Source organism: Pseudoliparis swirei, chromosome 5 (assembly GCF_029220125.1).
Source record: "Pseudoliparis swirei isolate HS2019 ecotype Mariana Trench chromosome 5, NWPU_hadal_v1, whole genome shotgun sequence".
NCBI classification, from domain to species: Eukaryota; Metazoa; Chordata; class Actinopteri; order Perciformes; family Liparidae; genus Pseudoliparis; species Pseudoliparis swirei.
Genome location: NC_079392.1, coordinates 16,931,580 through 16,948,987, shown reverse-complemented (window position 1 = coordinate 16,948,987; position 17,408 = coordinate 16,931,580). Strand labels below are relative to the sequence as shown.

Below are 17,408 nucleotides of genomic sequence, written 5' to 3'. Positions count from 1 at the left end.
GCTGTAATTAATGACTGAAAGAGAAACAAAAGTATGGCTCAATAGATGTAGATGTAGACAGGTTAAAGTTGCACAGTGCAGTTTGTTTTATTAGTGTGTATTTTATGTAATGCAGGCTCGCTACAGGAAGGAGCAGGCAACAACGCAGCTGGTTCCCTGGATCCCCCCAGTGGACAACCTGCTGAAAGACTGCACGGATGGCTCGGCCCTGGGCGCGCTGCTCCACTTCTACTGCGCTCAGCTGCTGCCGCTGGAGGGTAAGGAACTTACAGTTGGTGTGGGCTGAAGTAAGGGTGGCTGTGTTGGTTTGGAACAGGATGTCCTGCAACAAAGCACAAGGTCAATTCATCTGCAGGACTGCAAAAGACCAAAACAAACAAAAATAAGAATGTAGAATATTTCCTTTTTGTGTTCTTTTCTGTCTTGTTTTCTCACTTTCTCCACATTTAAACTAAAATGAAATGAAACATATTTGGGGATTTGATTTGTGTAACTTTTTTTTCCTGCCTCGAATGGTTAATTGATTAGATCAAAGATCAGTCATGAACAAAAGATGAAACATAATCACATCACTTTGCTAATGATGTGTGTTGACAGTGGGCCTAACACACACACATGTGTATACAATACACATCTACAAACACATCGGGGACAAAAGATCACTCCACATGGCGCTGTATTAACACACAGCTCCGCCTACAGATTGTCATGATTGGTCAGTCACAATCCATTGTGCTTTAACACCTCAGCAATATCTTGATCCTAAAGTACATTGAAAACCACAGAGGTGTGTGTTCTAAACCCACCATCATTCTGCCGTCACACTGACCTGATGGCTCCCTCTGCCCTCCCAGATGTTTGTCTGAAAGAGAACATGACGCTGACTGATCGGCTGTCCAACCTTCAGCTCATACAGGACTTCTGCAAAGACAACCTGAACAGCTGTTGCCATTTTAGCCTGGAGGACATGCTCTACGCCTCCTCTGACATCAAGGTACAGTTTAAAACTGGCTGCATTCAACACACAAGTTTGCAGTTTCATTTTCAAATCAAGATATTTTAAACTGAAATAATTTCACTCACTTCGGTATCAAACCACTGCTTTGTGTCAGTGACAGTTACTGTAAGTCTTGAAGTGACTCACAAAATGATCAAACTTCATTTTCTATGTTATTGTCAACACATTTTTCAATTATTTTTTATATTCCATGTTTAACTGGGCTTGTATATTGAGCTCAATGATCAATTTAAAGACTTTAAGTTGTTTCCAGTGAAAACTGTTCTCCACTGAAATTGCATGACAGTTTGTGTATAATCGTCCTCACATTACTGAACTAGTAAAATATGCCAAAGTTGTGTGTGCCAGCAGAAAGAAGAATTGTCAAATGTAGTTAGTATAAAAGCCACCATTTGAAAAAACATGACCTCACGCAAAATGACTGTTAAACTTTTTTTTAACACTTTGAGTTATGCCAGTTGGCACATTTACAAAGTAACAGATGAATCAAAGTGTCAAGTTAAAATGTAATTCATGATTGTTTCCATGAATGGATACAAGCATGTTTTTTGTTAATTCATTCATGAGTTTTTGGACTAATCTTATGATAAAACCATGTGGCGAGAAAGGCTAAATGAAACAGGAGAAATGAGAAACTCTGTAAGCCAGTGTGGTGAGTCATGCTGTAGAAAAAGCATTAAATCCAAACTATCTGTCATCAACCATAATCCTGAAGTTCTGCACTACTCTCCCAACATGTCTGTAAGTGTTTTTTCATTCTTTCCTACACACTCCTTTTTACCTTTCCTTTCCATTTTCCTTTTTCTTTTATTCTCTTATTCTTTTCAAAACTGTCTTGCCCGGTCTTTCTTTCTTTTGATTTATTTGTGTCTCTCTTCACTCCGACTTTCTGCCATAATCTCTCTGTGTACTGGCCTTTCTTCATCAATAATTTCCTCAGGAAATGAGTGTCATTCTTACAAGTAATACACAGCCTTTTTCGGTCTTCCATGTAGTTTCAGTTTAATGTTGATTCACTCAACTAGGGCCACTGTTGGTGGTTGCTATTCCTGTCCTTATCCTTCTTCTTGCTCAAACTAAATGTTGTAGTATTTATGAGAAAAAAAGTCTTAAGTTAGGGAAGCATGCTACATTAATGCATTGTGTCAGTGTGTGTGACTAATATTCTATTTATGTACAAGATCAGTGTTCGCTCTGAAGAATACCATTCTAGTTGTGTTTGTAGATGTGTTTTTGTCGGCAGAGAACCTTTTCATCAAATAGCCAAAACTCCAACGACGTCTCAAAACAGCGACTCTTACCACTCTGACTCAAGAAATTCCCAATTCATCTGGTGGTTTGGTGCAACTTTCCATCCCAGCTGTGTGCTTGTGCTTGTGTTTGTCCATCTCTGGGAGAGCTGCAGAATCACTGAAAAGAGCTGATGTGTCTGGATGACTTGGATTGTACCTCAGCATGTCCTCTGACAAAGCTGTTGTTTTTAGCACAGACTGAACACAGGTTACTGAAAGGACAAACATCAGTCGGCTTTCTGAACGGACTAAACATCAGCTTTCAAGGCACATTCAATTTAAAAACATGCTGTTTACACAACTGTAAAGGTACGTTCACACCAAAAAAGACTCGCATGACCGAATCCCATGAAAAGTCAACGTACAGACCCGTGTGGCTGCGATAGACACGACATTTAGTTAGTTATTCCGTGGTGGATGAAGGAAATGATAACGGTTTTACAGAGATAAGCCCCGCCCCTCTCGGAGCGTCGCAACGCTTATGGCGTGAACACGGCAAATGGTCGAGCGAGTAAACGCACGCGTTTTGGGCGACGCGACAAATTTTGTGAACGCACCTTTATTGCTGTGTCCATCCTGTCTTTGAGAGCATTTTAAACACACATACCAGTCACTTCAGTTAAATTGATTACGTGACCTGTGTAGACACTGATAAAATACTTTTATAAAAGCAACAGACACAGAGTGTAAATATATACAAATGGATGTGTTTTTCTTATAGCAAAAAGAGGAAAAGTATAATTATTATTCATTCTGTTATGAAACAGTCCCAGAGTAGTCGAGCAGAAACATGAAATTAGAGTTCAGTAAACGCATCAACAATATTAATATTTGAACTAATATTATCGTCGCATGTATATTATGTATTTGTGAATTAAAGATTTGCCAGTTTCCAGCAGTCACACCGTCAGTATCTGCACATGGTGGCCCGTCTACTTATTAAAGAGATTGAACAGACATTCGTGGGGAGGGAAAATAGGAGAGAAGAGATGAGGAAGAGCGATAACACTTATACCAGGAGCGAGTTTGAAACGGTGAGAGGGGAGATGGATGAGACTGGGAATGTTTTCAGTTTTGATATTTTTAACAAAACACATTAGGACTGCAACTAATTATTGTTTTCATTATTGATTTATCTGATGGTGAGTTTATCTATTAATCAATTGTTTTTTTCAATGCCAATAAGTTCCTAGAGCCTACCATGACATATTCAAATATCTTATTTTGTCCTAAAACCAAATATATTCAGTCGTTCATATGAAACTATTTTCATATGAATTCTATTTTTTGATCATCAAAATAGCTGCTCATTAATTTGCTGTTGATGACCTAATCGATAAATATACTAATTGTCTAAACATTAGTGTAAAAGCTGTTAAGTGTTGCCAAGTTAAAAATAAGTCAATTGAAATGAGATAGATGTCATACATTTGACTTCTTGACATCAAGACACAGCAATAGAAAGAAGACAAACATGTTGATATTAAAGGAGATACCTCAGTTCAGGTAAAACATGAAGGCTGGACTGGAGAAACGTTCATAGATATGATCAGTCATCCACAGAAATCAGATCTGTGCAGATATTTAGAATTGAGTGTGAAGAAGTCTCACAGCCTGAGCTATTAACAGCTGAGTGAATGTCTCCACACACACACACACACACACACACACACACACACACACACACAAACTATATCTCTCTCTCGCTCTCTCTCACACTAGTCTGTGTGTATTTGTTTATTTATTGAGACCACCATAGCTTTTGCATTACAACAGCTATTCTTCATGGCATCAACACAGCTTACATGGTGACAATACAGAAATATACATTCACACTTCTCAATACACTAAGATAACACATCATCTCCATGATAAACAATGTTTTGTCTGTTTGTTGAAAATGGGATCAGTCTACATTATATTAAGTATGTGTGTTGTCACGTCACGGGCTGTCCCTAGTGCCGGCTGGGTTGGGCAGTGCAAGGGAGCAGTAAAAACAGGCAAAATGTAAAGGTTTAGAAATTAAGGGGAATGTTTATTCATTCAAACAAATTAAAAAAGGCCATTACTCAACAAAAAGCGTCCCGGAGGAGAAAAGGGTTCCTGAAACAAAAAAGTTATCATAGCAAAGTCTGTGTTACAAAGTCCTCCTCTTTGTAGTCCGCTGGGGTCTTGTCCTCGTCCTGGATGACCTTTCAAACATGGCTTGTCCAGCTCCTTCCCTCCGTGTACTCCCCCCCCTGTCTCATGTCAAGCTTCCCAGCCCTGCCTCAATTAGATGCCCTAAGCACCTGCAGCTGGGTGAGTGGTGAGGCAGTCTGGGAGATGTAGTTTCAGCCAGAGTGACCATTTTGTAGTGAGGCCGCTGTAACTGAGTGGGAATATAGCGTCCCTCCACTACCTGTCCCCTTGTGATGCCACAATGTATAAAAGACAATAATATAGCCTTCAGTAACCGAGCTAGTAAACCGAGCTAGTAAATCACGACAACCCACTCCCATGTACTGGCTCTTCATTTAATTAATTCACAGCACATATGTTCATCTGTGGATCCAAAAAGGAGAGATAAAATACACTAGCTTTGGACTTTTGCCTGCATTATTTACCAGGAGATTTGAAGCAGCAGATGTGCTGAGGTTGCCCTGAGGAAGGCAATTAACACACTTACTCCAATTCCCAAGCTGCCTCTTCAACGTGGCTGTAAGTGGATCATCTACAGTCTGACTCTTATATATCAGTAATAAGGTATCTGTATTTCTACAATAAACAAATAGAAGTTAAACTCTGTTCTCTGTTTGATTTAGTTGACAGTGTGATGCACTAGGATAAACTTGGCATTCAAGTAATTATCAGTGTAATAATATCCTATAGCGATTGATTGAATTTTTAGCATGAAAGATCATTCTTCTCTAGCTTGTTTTTTCCTTTTTTAGAAAGGTCTATCTGCGGGCAACTGAGGGCAGCCTGATAAAGTTGTCTCTTAATCACGGGAATGAGTTTTCCAAATTGAGTCTGTCTGCCTGGCTGCAGGACCTACATTAGATCCTTTAATCAACCCTCTGGCCCAATGTTTTTTGACATTCATGCCCAGACTGTGTCTAAGCCGGGTGTCTTGCTGAGTTGGATAATTTAATTTGTTGTCTATTTACATTAATGTATACATTTATATGTATACATCATTTATTTTGTATGATTGCAAACCTCTATGCATTGGTATTGCAATACACATTTTATCTGTGAATGTGTAGCCCATGCAGGCTGAGCTCTTTGTGCCCATCCATGTGCAGTGGATTAGCGCCCTCCAAACCCACCCCCTTTAACCCAGAGCTCTCTTCTTGTAATCACCAATCAGGTTCCTGTTTTTATACTGAGAGTGACACATTCTGACACTCAAATCTCCAGACAGGACAGATTTGGCAACACTGCAGACTTGGCGATGGTAGTAAGGCCAGTTAATGAGGAGCTAGGTGAAGTGGCAGAGTTAGTTAGTTGTTTGGGGATCTTTGTAAGTGTGTGTGACTGGTGACTGTTGATATTAAGCGATAACACTCCCACCTGGTGTGTCAGTAGTAGTCAGACGGGCATATGGGAGGAGAAGTCAGGGAGGGCTTTGGCTACAAATGTAGGCGAATGGTAGGAGATCACCTCAATGTAACCTACACTTTGGCATTTGACTATCTATTTTTGAGTAATTATATGCTGAAGGGTTATTTAACCTAAGTTAGTTATACGAGTTATAAAAAAATGTCAAAAGTGATTAACATGGAAAATACTAAAACTCATTAATTGACTAATTGATGAAAAACTCTATCTGTAGTAAGCAACTGTTCAATTTGCACGTAAAGGTGAAAATTCAATAGTGATCTACTTTAATTGCTTTGGAAACCATGTCCGCAATAGCTTCTCACAACTAAATTGTGTCAAAGCGACACACCTCTTCACCCATTTGCAGCTCTAATTTCTAGCATGTGATGAAACCAAAAAAAGTCTAAAAACTTGCTAAAATGCTGCAGTAACTCCGGAGGGACACCCCTGCCACCTGAGGGACACCCCTGCCATTGCCTCTGCATCTCCTGGTGTGCTTTCTGGCTGCAATTTAGGGGCTTAAGGAGGTGCACGAATGATGTGTGTGTGTGCTTGGTAGAGTAAAATGTTGCTGATGAGGTAAATCAGGTACCTTTAGAGCTGAGCCATGCAGCACTGTCTTTGTCTGGAGACCATGGACTGAGGGTGGCGTGATTCCTCAAGGTCGTCCCTGCTTCACTGCATTCATTTTGCATATTTTGTGCACATATGCATTTGTGAGTGCCAAGAGGTTCTCAACCATAAACGGCCGGTCTGGTACGATAATTGATTAAATATTGATACTTCAAAGATGTGAATGCGGTAGAGAAAAAATCTGAGACGGATTCAGTTTGCGTTTAGAAATGTGACTTATTCTTTGCTTTGTTTCAAGACGATGACTGTAATTTTTCATTTGTTTAAATTGTTTTTATTTAACTCGTGATAACCTAAATCTTGACTGAATATGCAACTGAATGGCTTTTCTGCAATAAGGCAGACAAAAAGAATTAGGTTGAACCATGTGGTGTTTTTTTAGTATTGCCTGTTAAAGGCTACATATTTTACCTCTGTTATACGGTGCAACTCCAGCGTTATCTATTTTTCCTCTGTTATAAGAAGGAAAATCATTTGGTTTGGGCAAATGTCATAGTGAGGTCAATTACTTTGTAGGATCGTCACGTATGCGGTGTAGTTTGACCTCCTACTGCATGTTGACCTGATTCAGACGTGGATATGACCAGACTCGGCAGTGTCTAAAATCCCCCCAACATTCCCTCCCCAATCCGATTTAGGTTGGCTGATAGATTTTATGGTGGTGGTTGAGAACAGAAAAAATAGCTGCCCTCTATTTGACAAAATTAGGTTAATGCCTTAATCATTCCTCTCAACTGCCACAAGGACGATTGACTGTATTAGTGAAGTGGGATTATTAGCTTATCTAGTGTGTGAAAAGCCATGATATTGGTTACATTTACTTAGCTTGCATAAACTCTCACAGTGTGAAAAGTCAGGAAATACATTTCATTATTTTTAGTGCTGTGAAAAATAACGCGTTAACTCAGTTAATTCAATTTCAGGTTTAACTAGTTTTTTTTTTTTAACGCATTTAACGCATGCGCAGAATGAGCTTCCAATCCGTCTGTTGTTGGTCGTCGGGACGAAAAAAAAGTCACTTGCAAAATGAGCTTCCAATACACACTTCAATCTGAACTATGTCCGCTCTCATGCAGACGGTCGTGCTGTTCATCGGTAATGATCCTTCCGCAGGTTCACCTACGGAAACCTTGTTACGACTTTTACTTCCTGTAGATCAGGGGTCTCAACACGTCGATCGCGACCTGCCAGTCGGTCGCGGCGTAGTGTTGGTAGATCGCATGACATTAAAAAGATTGGCCCGCCCCCTGACATGTTCTCTATAGCATGTCTTTGTTCTTTTATTAAACTAAACGTCTGTTGTTGATCGTATCTCCACAGCAGCATGTAATTTATGTCTCTTCGCGTTGCGTTAACACTTATCGATCTCCGTCTCGCCCGCCACAGAGCTCCGTGCGCGCGCATCGGGACCGAGCAAAAAAAAGGTCACTTGTCAATCTGTCCCCGTGTCCGGGCCGGTGAGGTTTCAGCTTTGCAGCGGTGTCCCCGCCGTCCCTTTCATCACGGCCCAGTTCATGAAGAAAACCCACACAGTCAGTTTGCCTCAGCAGCTGCTAGAGGAAGACTAGAGGCCTTTAGATTGTATCATGGTGGAGTTAATGGTTGACAAACAAGAGAAAAATGTTCTGTTTAACCCTCCTGTTACCTTTACATTTACTAACATATTTTATCCTTGGGGTCAATTTGACCCCAGCAATTAAAACCTCCAGAAAATTATTAGAATTAATATTGCTTCCCAAGTTTAAGTGTGAGGTACTTTATGTTTGTTTGTTGACTACCTAAATAGCCCTTTAAATAAATAAAAAAGTTGATATTTCTGATATGTTTGACACAGTGAAAAACAGCCTGGGGTCAAATTGACCCCAAAGAACACCGACATTAAACATTGAATGGGGTCAAATTGACCCGAAAGGTAACAGGAGGGTTAAACATTCTGTTTAGGATGAAGATGTATTAATGTTCCATATGGAAGAAAACTGCTAAATAACTGCTGAGTTGCAGCACCATTGTATAGAAGAATGTATAAATGTATATATCCGTCTTTTGTCATAAATCTCTATGTTCTCACAAAATATACCGAGAATATCGGTAATATGTGATTAATCATGATTAATCCACAAAAACCGGTGATTAATCCGATTAAAAATTGTAATCGTTTCACAGCCTTAATTATTTTACATAAATGTCCCAGAGTTTTGGAACATTCTTTTCTTAAAAGGATGATGAAAATACACCCCTTTTACATATATATATACTGTAGGTTGAACTATATAACTATGAAACCTTCAGAGGTTACTCTGAAATCAGTGAAATGGATTGTTTTTATGCAAACTATAGCAATACTCATCCACTCAGGTTCTCTATCAGGGTTAACACAGACACCTGCTGGAGAAATAGGTGTAATGCAATTGTTTTTGGTGGCGGTTTTGGTGGCGTTGGTGTATCGAGGATAAAGTGACAACAGAATACATACAGCATTTGAGTGATTTTATATTATCTCATGATTTTAATCTTCGTCTTGTTTGAATATTTTCCCAGAACAACTACCTAGTGTTCATGGCAGAGCTGTTTGGGTGGTTTGAGGTGGTCAAGCCGTCTTTTGTGAAACCAAGAATGCTGAACAACGAAGGCACGGGTAAGTCTTAAATTCTGAAGACATATAGTAGCAATAGCAACTGTCATGCCATGTGTAAAAAGAGGTTGTGGTAATACACGCTGTAATGCTGGCCGAATAGGACAGAGCACAGTTTGGTCAGTTGTCTCTGTTGTGTCATCTCAGAGCAATCATCCCTGTTGAAGACTATACCAGCTATCCCCATCTCCAAGGCAACCAAGAGCAGCTTCATGGAAAGACCCCCAAATCCTGAAAGACCAAGGCATGCCCGTCCACAAAAGTATGCTGTTAATTGTGGAACTCTGGCTAGTTGTTTCTGCCAGCTGGCGGGCAGTTAGCATATGTGAATATGATTAAGCCAGATAGCGAAGAACGCTTTGTGCTGCTAAATCTTTATCTGGACAAATTAAAGCTTTGAAGAACGATGAGACTATATAACATTTAATATTTTGCATTAACACCTCTGTCATTTTCTCTCTTTTCTCTAGTTTGCCCCTCCGTCCTCAGCCTCGAAACTCGGGTAATCATTATTTATATATTATCCCAAAATGTATGAATATTTGAATATGAGTACTTTGTAGCGTAGGATCTCATTTACCCAGTATTTTAAGTTTACTAACTCAACAATAAGGGCCCAGCTGGCTAGCCCGTTCCTTCACTACAAAAAACACGCAGGACACAAAGCAAAACACAAAAAACACAACCCGGAATACAGTTCATTCAGTGTCTTTCAAGTTTTATATAGTTCTTCAGGTCAAAAGAAACGAACACTGTCCTTTAACGGAAAACCTGACTCAAAAGGAGTCTGCAGATAACTGAAATATTTCTCTTATCACATTAATTAAATAACATATAATTTCCAAAACCACGATGAAATAAGTGTGTGGGGCAGTGGGATGTGTGCAATGGCAGGAGGGTGGAAATGTCCTGTAGAGTCCAGTTCAGAAGATGGGGAAGGTGTGTGTGTGTGTGTGTGAGTGAGAGAGAGAGGGTTTGTGTGTGTGGGATTGTTGGTAGAAACAGAGAGTTCGGGCCTGGAGAGGAGGGTGTACAGGACTTATCTGTAGGGCATTTCTGTAGGGAAGGAGATTCTCGGGCATCCGACCAGGATCTGGTCTGGAGGGGCTCCTGACAGCTACTTGGATCATCTGCTTCTCACTTCTTGCTTTTCCGGTTTCACCCACTCTCGCTCCTCGCTCTGGTCACCATGTTGGTTTTTCCCCAAATGTTTGTTGGTTCTCCCTCCTCTTCCTGCTCACAGGTGCTCTAATTTATCAACTTTTAGGTTCCACCCACTTTTCCTGTGGGGGGAGGGATAAGGCTGTCCTTCGCTACAACTTGTAGAATGCAACTTCAGTTTGAATTCTTACTTCGATAATTTGTGTCATCCAGGAGAGATGAAGAGGTCAACCTCAATGTCCATTGTCGATTGCAACCTCAGCACCTGGCCCAAAGAAAAAAGGTTAGTATTATTACTGTTTATGTGCTGCTCTCCCCAAGATACATTACTATCCCATGGGTATTAAGAAAAGCCTATTGTGATGTTGCCAAACCAGACTTTTTGTGTTGTGAATAGAAAAAAAAGTTACCGTATCGGAATTTTGAATTCATTTGACCTTTTTCTGTTCAGGTCCGGGCCTTATGGAGTGTCTTTTGACATACCCTTTGACAAAGAGTACTCTGATTCCACCAGTCCTTCCTCTACACGTGGCATGGCCAGGTCCGTGAGCACTGATGATGGTTCTGGTTTCAAAGTCCACCACCTGTCCCATGGAATGAAGCATAGCCTGTCCTTTCAGCCAGTGAACGGTAAGAATGTCGACATTAAGGAGGAGGAGGGCTGCCTAGACAGCATGGCTGGTATGGAGCTTTACAGGAGAGAGTATCCAAACGGACATCGAGGTGTCATTGAAACAACTCCCTCCATGGAGGAAGCCCTTCAGATTATCCACAGCCCAACGATGCCCCCAGCAGAGGGGATCAACAACAGTTTCTTTCTGCACACTCAGGACCACGGTGTTGGTGTGTTGGAGAAAGTTTCAGAGTCGGACTCCAAAAGGCCTCTGTGCACCACAGACACCACCGAGGTGGACACTGGCATCCATATCCGAACAGGGGACATGCTGGATGAGGATTCCTCACTGAAAGACTGCTCTGTGAACATGGACCTGGATATAGACACGCCGAGCCTCTGCCCAAGCAGTCAGAGCAAATCCCCCTCAGGATCGAAGATGACAAGCTTTGCTGAACAGAAGAAGAGGAAACCCACTCCATCTTTGACAGACTCAGGTAGGTGCAGCAGCAGCAGCTCCCTCAAGACCACTCCTGAGGGTTCTGAGTTTTGCCTGCCGCTATCCGTCTCCTGGGCCCCAACCCCTGAGCACAGCCTCATCCATCAGCAAACCACCATCATTGCTCAAGCATCAGCCACACCTATACAACTTTCTGCCAAGGACCCTGCTCAGGTCATGGCTACGGAGATGGTAGAGCTGAGGATGCGGCTAGAGGAGAAGCGTAAAGCCATTGAAGCACAGAAGAAGAAAGTGGAGGCTGCTTTTACAAAGCATCGGCAAAAGATGGGTCACTCAGCATTCCTCAATGTGGTAAAGAGAAAAGGAGATGGGGCTGCCAGTGGGGAGGAAGGAGGGAAAACAAGTCCCACCTCCACCTTTGGGAGGAGCAAGACAGACACACCTGATGGGGCAGAACAAAGTAACACAGCCTCCTGTTGGACAAAGTCGCTTGGTGCAGGAGAGGAAGGGGGTCAAAGCAATGCTCAGCTAACAGAGGTAGATCTCACAGAGTATACTCATTCCATTGAGAAACTCAACCATTCATTAGCCTTCCTTCAGACTGAGATGCAGCGACTCGCTCAGCAGCAGGAAGTGATCATGGCCATGAGGGAGCAACAACATCAGCAGGCGTGGGTAATCCCTCCTCCGCATACATCACCACAAAAACAGACTCAAGCTGTTACTAGATCCTCAGGACCTTCTTCTCCTGCCGACTCCCCTCGTTCCACCCACCCCTCTCCAACCAGCATCAAACGCAAATCTGCCTCCTTCCACTCACGTAATCCTCGCACCGTTCGACCCAACGAGTTAAAGCTGGCCCCGTACAATCGAGTCCTAAATGCCCCACAATCTGTCGACAGCATCCCCAGGCTACGGCGATTTTCTCCCTGCCAGCCCTTGGCCAGTTCTTTTCTTTACATGGGGGAGAGACCAGGCACCACCAATCCAGAAACAGTGGCCTCAGATGGAGATAAAAACAAGGATACAGAGCCCCTCCTTTCCCCAGAGAAGGAGAATCACAGTATAAGTGTAGCCAACCCACCGTCCAGCTCCTCCAACCTGCAGAACAAAGTAGAAACCGAACCGGATTCAGCTCAGAGATCAGTTGCCAATCTGAAACGTATAGAATCATCATTTCCGGAGGTTCTGGCCCACCCTGTGGTGGAGACCTTCACGGTGACTCCTACAGAGATTCCTCCCAGACCAGAAGCCTCAGGCCAAGTCAAAAGTAGTTTGATTGAGGTTCCTCTGTCAGTTGTGAAGACGCTGGAGGATCTGACACTTGATGATGGTTTGGAGATGCAGCAGGATGATGTTGAAGGGCCGGATCACGAACATAAAATGTCTCATGGTTTCTTCTTCAAGGTAAGCTGGTAATTCAAAGAACTGTCACCAATGTACCAGTCAATAATTTTTTAGATAAGATGATATATGCTGTATATGTCTTTAACGGGACATTTTTGGGGAATCTGCACTGGAACTGACTGGTGAAGTCAACAAAGAACCACTAATGTAGATTATAAAGACCATAACATCAACAGCAACCAAGCAATGCAACTGTATGTCGTACAATGTTGTTCAGTTTTGACTGAAATTATCAGCCAGGTGATCTATGTTGGAATCACAAAAAGTCCCGTAATATGAGGAATATGAATAAAAACTGCATACTTCTCCTGTGGTTCCTGTGCCAGCCTTGACCTTACACAATAACTGTGAAATTATGTAGGGAGTATTACACAATAATCTGTGTCACAACAATGAAGTCTGTGCTTAATGACCATCAATTACAAAACAGTAATGTTGAATATTTACGAAAGGTTACTGGATTTACCTTCTGCTAAGAACACACTGCACCTCAAACAGTTCAAGGTAACTGACTTTGTTTCCTAAATGACCTCAGGCGGATGGAAAGGCCGAGGAGAACATGGCTCAGAAGAGGGCTGTACTGTTAGAGAAAAGGATTAGGAGGGAGAAGGAGAGCCAGCAGAAGAAGATGCAGCTGGAGGCTGAGTTGGAGCAGAAGAAGGAGGAATCTCGGTATGTTCACACAAAAAGAAATAAATAAGTCTACTGTCATTTTCAATACCTGTTCTCATTTTCAAAACACACAGGTCTATCAGGTATAGGCAGGATTGTTTGTCTTTTGTTTTTTCTGTTCTAGCATTTTCATGTTGGTTGGTTTTTAAATTAAGATTTAAATTAACAATGTAGAACTTAGTTGATACTTGATTGACTTATAATCACCATTCCTGAATAATAAAGTGTAACAGTGTTTGTCTGCACTGACTCCTGACTGGCCGTTCAGAATAAAAGCAGTGGAGGAGCGCATCAGGAAGGAGGAAGACAAGACCAGGAGGGAGTTCATCAAGCAGGAATTTCTCAGAAGGAAGCAGCTCAAACTGGAAGCGGACATGGATACCATCATTAAACCACGACCAGTCGCAGCCAAGCAGAAACGGAGGCGTCCAAAGTCCCTCCATCGCGACAGGTAACCATGGAGACGATGATGACATGATGATAGACTGAATGTATGTATTTTTATTTGTCAACTATATTAGGCATTATAGTGTGTGTATTAATACATATTTATGTATGTATTACAGGGTGTTTCAAGGTGAGTTTTGTGTGTATAACTGGATGTTTGAGTTTGATTCATAACACTGAAACTGCATTGCTCTGTGACAGGGTCGGCTCAAAACACAGTGGACAGCCTGGTGGGATTGTTGTTGTGGTTGTTGTTCTTCATGGTGTCATGCTGTGTCACATCCAGGTTCACGCCAACGTGTCTTTTCAGTCTCCAGCTTGTCCCTTGCTTCTCTCAACCTGGGAGATAGCGACAGTGTTCACTCTGAGAAGAGATCACCAAGGTGAGATATTTTCTAAAGCTGCTGGTGTAACATGTGACATGTAATAAAAAAGGTGGCATTTTTGTCTTGGCTTTAGGTTTGATGTTTCAGGGTATTTTCACAAGATGTCATACTTTTGAATAACTAGGGAATATAGAAGTGGAATAGGTTAAGTAAAACATGAGTGTGAAAACCTATTCATGCCAGTTAGTGCTGTGATGTACTGTATAATCAAATCAGGAATCCTAAAACTAAATAAAAAAATCAAACCCTGCAATAATAATATAATAATAATATTTCACAATGGTTCACTTGCTTTAAGGATTACAGGTACTAAGCCACTGTAAAATGAGCATTGAATCTATGCATAATGTATCCAGTAGAATGGGTTTTTGGCACACTATATACACACACTATATATTTGGTTACTATAATGTTCGATTACTTTTTAATTACATTTAATGATATGTTATGGCATATTGTATTTGGATTATTTAATTTGAGACCTGAACATTTCTGAGACATTTTTACTTTGGATTAAATTTGAAACAAAATTCTTTAATTTCTCATCATGTGCTTATATTTTCTGACCTTTCTTGTTTGTTTCTTTTAAACAACTTCTCCAGACAAGGTCTTCTTTCTTCGGCATAACATTTCTCTTGTATTCTTCTGCCTTCCTTCCTTTAATATTTCTTTCCTTCTGTTTCACTAGCGTCAGAAGTGCTAGTTTAGCCTCTAGTGGTCTCTTCTAATTTCTGAGATGAACTTAAAACTTTAACCATAAACCTAAACTGAGAAGGAGAAGGTTAGTCTTCTATCCCATTGGAAGATCATCAGGCCTTTTGAGAAGTTTAAGCTAAAATGACTTGTTACTCTGGGCGGCTTACATAAAGTTTTACTTTATGTGCATTATGAACCCAGTGGAAAAAGCTGACTTGGAAACCACTTATTCACATATATATGGCGATGTGTCGCCACATAAGTTCAGAAAAATAGAGCAAGTAAATATCTAGTGCTGCACTATAATTGATTGACCTTTTTTCTATTGACCTATCACTGCACTCACTGCCTGTGCTTGCAAGCGTTGCTTCTTTTCTTATTACTGTTAGGATGTCACACCAAGCCCAAACCTTTGCGCGTGTTTTAGACCAGATTCTGCAGATGGATTTCTGTCCCCGAGTCGATCTGGCAGCAGGAATGGAGAGAAGGATTGGGAAAATGGGTCCACGACCTCCTCTGTTACATCAAACACGGAGTACACTGGTAGGACTGGCTGACTTTAGTTTAAGTTTAACATAATTAGATTGGAGGATAAATATAATATTAAGGCATAATTTATAACATGTACTAATGTCATGAAATGACTTATTTTCTAATTGTTGTATCCAGTGCAGTTAAGTCAAACGCTTGTCTCACTGCCTTGTGAGACAATCGAAGTTGGCAACAGTTCCATCCTGATGTTTTCTCCTTTGTTCTCATTCAGGACCAAAGCTATACAAGGAGCCCAGTTCCAAATCTAATAAGCACATCATTCAAAATGCTCTGGCCCACTGCTGCCTCGCAGGCAAGGTTAATGAGGCGCCAAAGAACAAGATCCTGGAGGTAACGTCTTGGGGCTTTTACAAAAGTACAATATAAAACGTAGAAACAAATTAGTAAAATCCATTTTTTAACCAAAACAGTATTTCAATAAAAAGGAAGAACACAGCAAATTGATTAGCATGACAGGTCTTTGTTACTTTGTTGGTCTACTGATGGAATTATTGTCGTAGAAATGTATGTGTTATAATTACAGAAACAACATTTGAGCATTTAAGGCTCAATCAAAGGGCGGAGACACTTTTAAATAGCTGAATGTATGCTTGTGAGTCAAATGTCACCAAAACCTTTGCCTTCCTTTAGCATTCATGACCTTCATCTAATGAGTCTTTCTCCCCTGATATTAACAGGAAATGGAGAAATCAGAGGCAAACAACTTTTTGGTTTTGTTCCGAGATGCAGGCTGTCAGTTCCGCTCCCTCTACACGTACTGCCCCGAGATGGATGAGATCAACAAGCTGACAGGCATCGGCCCCAAGAGCATCACGCGCAAGATGATCGAAGGTCTCTTCAAGTACAACTCGGACAAGAAGCAGTTCAGTCAGATACCAGCCAAGACCATGTCGGCCACCGTGGACGCAGTTACGATCCATGGCCATCTCTGGCAAACCAAGAAGCCAGCCACCCCTAAAAAAGTAGTGCCTGTCCAGTTCTAATGGAACTGGATACCAAATATCACCATTCCCCCCTCAGATGGAACATACCAATTTCAATTTGCACTTCATTGTACATATCCACTAAGATTCAAGAACCTGCAATGCCAGTTAGATGAATGCATATTTGACTATTAATGTTTGTTTGTTAGTTTTTCCCTCTAATTGCATTCCTGTCCGTTTTTCTTTCCTACCGTGGACTGGAAATGAGTCCTGGAATGTATGCCGCTGTTGAAGAATGATGTAAAATGCTTCCCACTTCAGTGTTTTTAAAGATTGTCAAGTTTGAGTCAAATAATGAAGGCATGTGTGAGTGTTGTTTTTGTCTCATATGTGCCAAACGTAAAACAAGAGACGGTGTGAATGCTAGGATATTTTACTGAACCACTGAACGTTTTAAATTCATGTACGGATTGATTCTGAGCCATTGTCCTTCTGTACACATTACATCTATTGCACCTGTCCATCCTGGAGAGGGATCCTCCTCTGTTGCTCTCCTGAAGGTTACTTCCCTTTTTTCCCCCCTGAAGGGTTATTTGGGAGTTTTTCCTGATCCGATGTGAGGTTTTGGGGCAGGGATGTCTATGTGTATAGATTGTAAAGCACTCCGAGATAAATTTGTAATTTGTGAAATTGGGCTATACAAACAAACTGAATTGAATTTAATTGAATTCTTGTGAGCATTATGCTGTTGATGTGTGGCCTTATGCATGTTTTGTGTAAGCGTGTGTGTGCAATGGTGATTGTAAAACAGCATATACAGAGTATTCTTTCGGAAAATCCACTTTTAGTCTGTGCTTGCTGGAAATCAGTTTAAGCGCATAAAAACAAGAACATACAGCTTCGAGGCAGTAAAGTGATGAAAGCGTCAGGT

The 17,408-nt window shown here is 41.2% G+C and overlaps 1 protein-coding gene across 4 annotated transcripts in view; it reads left to right on the top strand.

Annotated features, from left to right (window-relative positions):
* Window positions 1-17,190, top strand: part of camsap2a (calmodulin regulated spectrin-associated protein family, member 2a) — a 70,273-nt gene extending 53,083 nt beyond the window's left edge. Inside the window, exons 5-17 of one of the 4 annotated variants that reach the window (XM_056414806.1) lie at window positions 116-257; window positions 855-994; window positions 9,067-9,163; window positions 9,308-9,422; window positions 9,631-9,662; window positions 10,535-10,604; window positions 10,773-12,801; window positions 13,337-13,473; window positions 13,742-13,924; window positions 14,193-14,303; window positions 15,430-15,545; window positions 15,766-15,884; window positions 16,232-17,190. In XM_056414806.1, the coding sequence (XP_056270781.1) occupies window positions 116-257; window positions 855-994; window positions 9,067-9,163; window positions 9,308-9,422; window positions 9,631-9,662; window positions 10,535-10,604; window positions 10,773-12,801; window positions 13,337-13,473; window positions 13,742-13,924; window positions 14,193-14,303; window positions 15,430-15,545; window positions 15,766-15,884; window positions 16,232-16,537 (3,597 nt within the window). In that variant the 3' untranslated portion in view covers window positions 16,538-17,190. Of the gene's footprint in view, window positions 1-115; window positions 258-854; window positions 995-9,066; window positions 9,164-9,307; window positions 9,423-9,630; window positions 9,663-10,534; window positions 10,605-10,772; window positions 12,802-13,336; window positions 13,474-13,706; window positions 13,925-14,192; window positions 14,304-15,429; window positions 15,546-15,765; window positions 15,885-16,231 lie in introns of those variants that run through there. The other 3 variants (XM_056414804.1, XM_056414803.1, XM_056414805.1) reach the window with 3 other exon arrangements.
* Window positions 17,191-17,408: the final 218 nt, after the last annotated feature.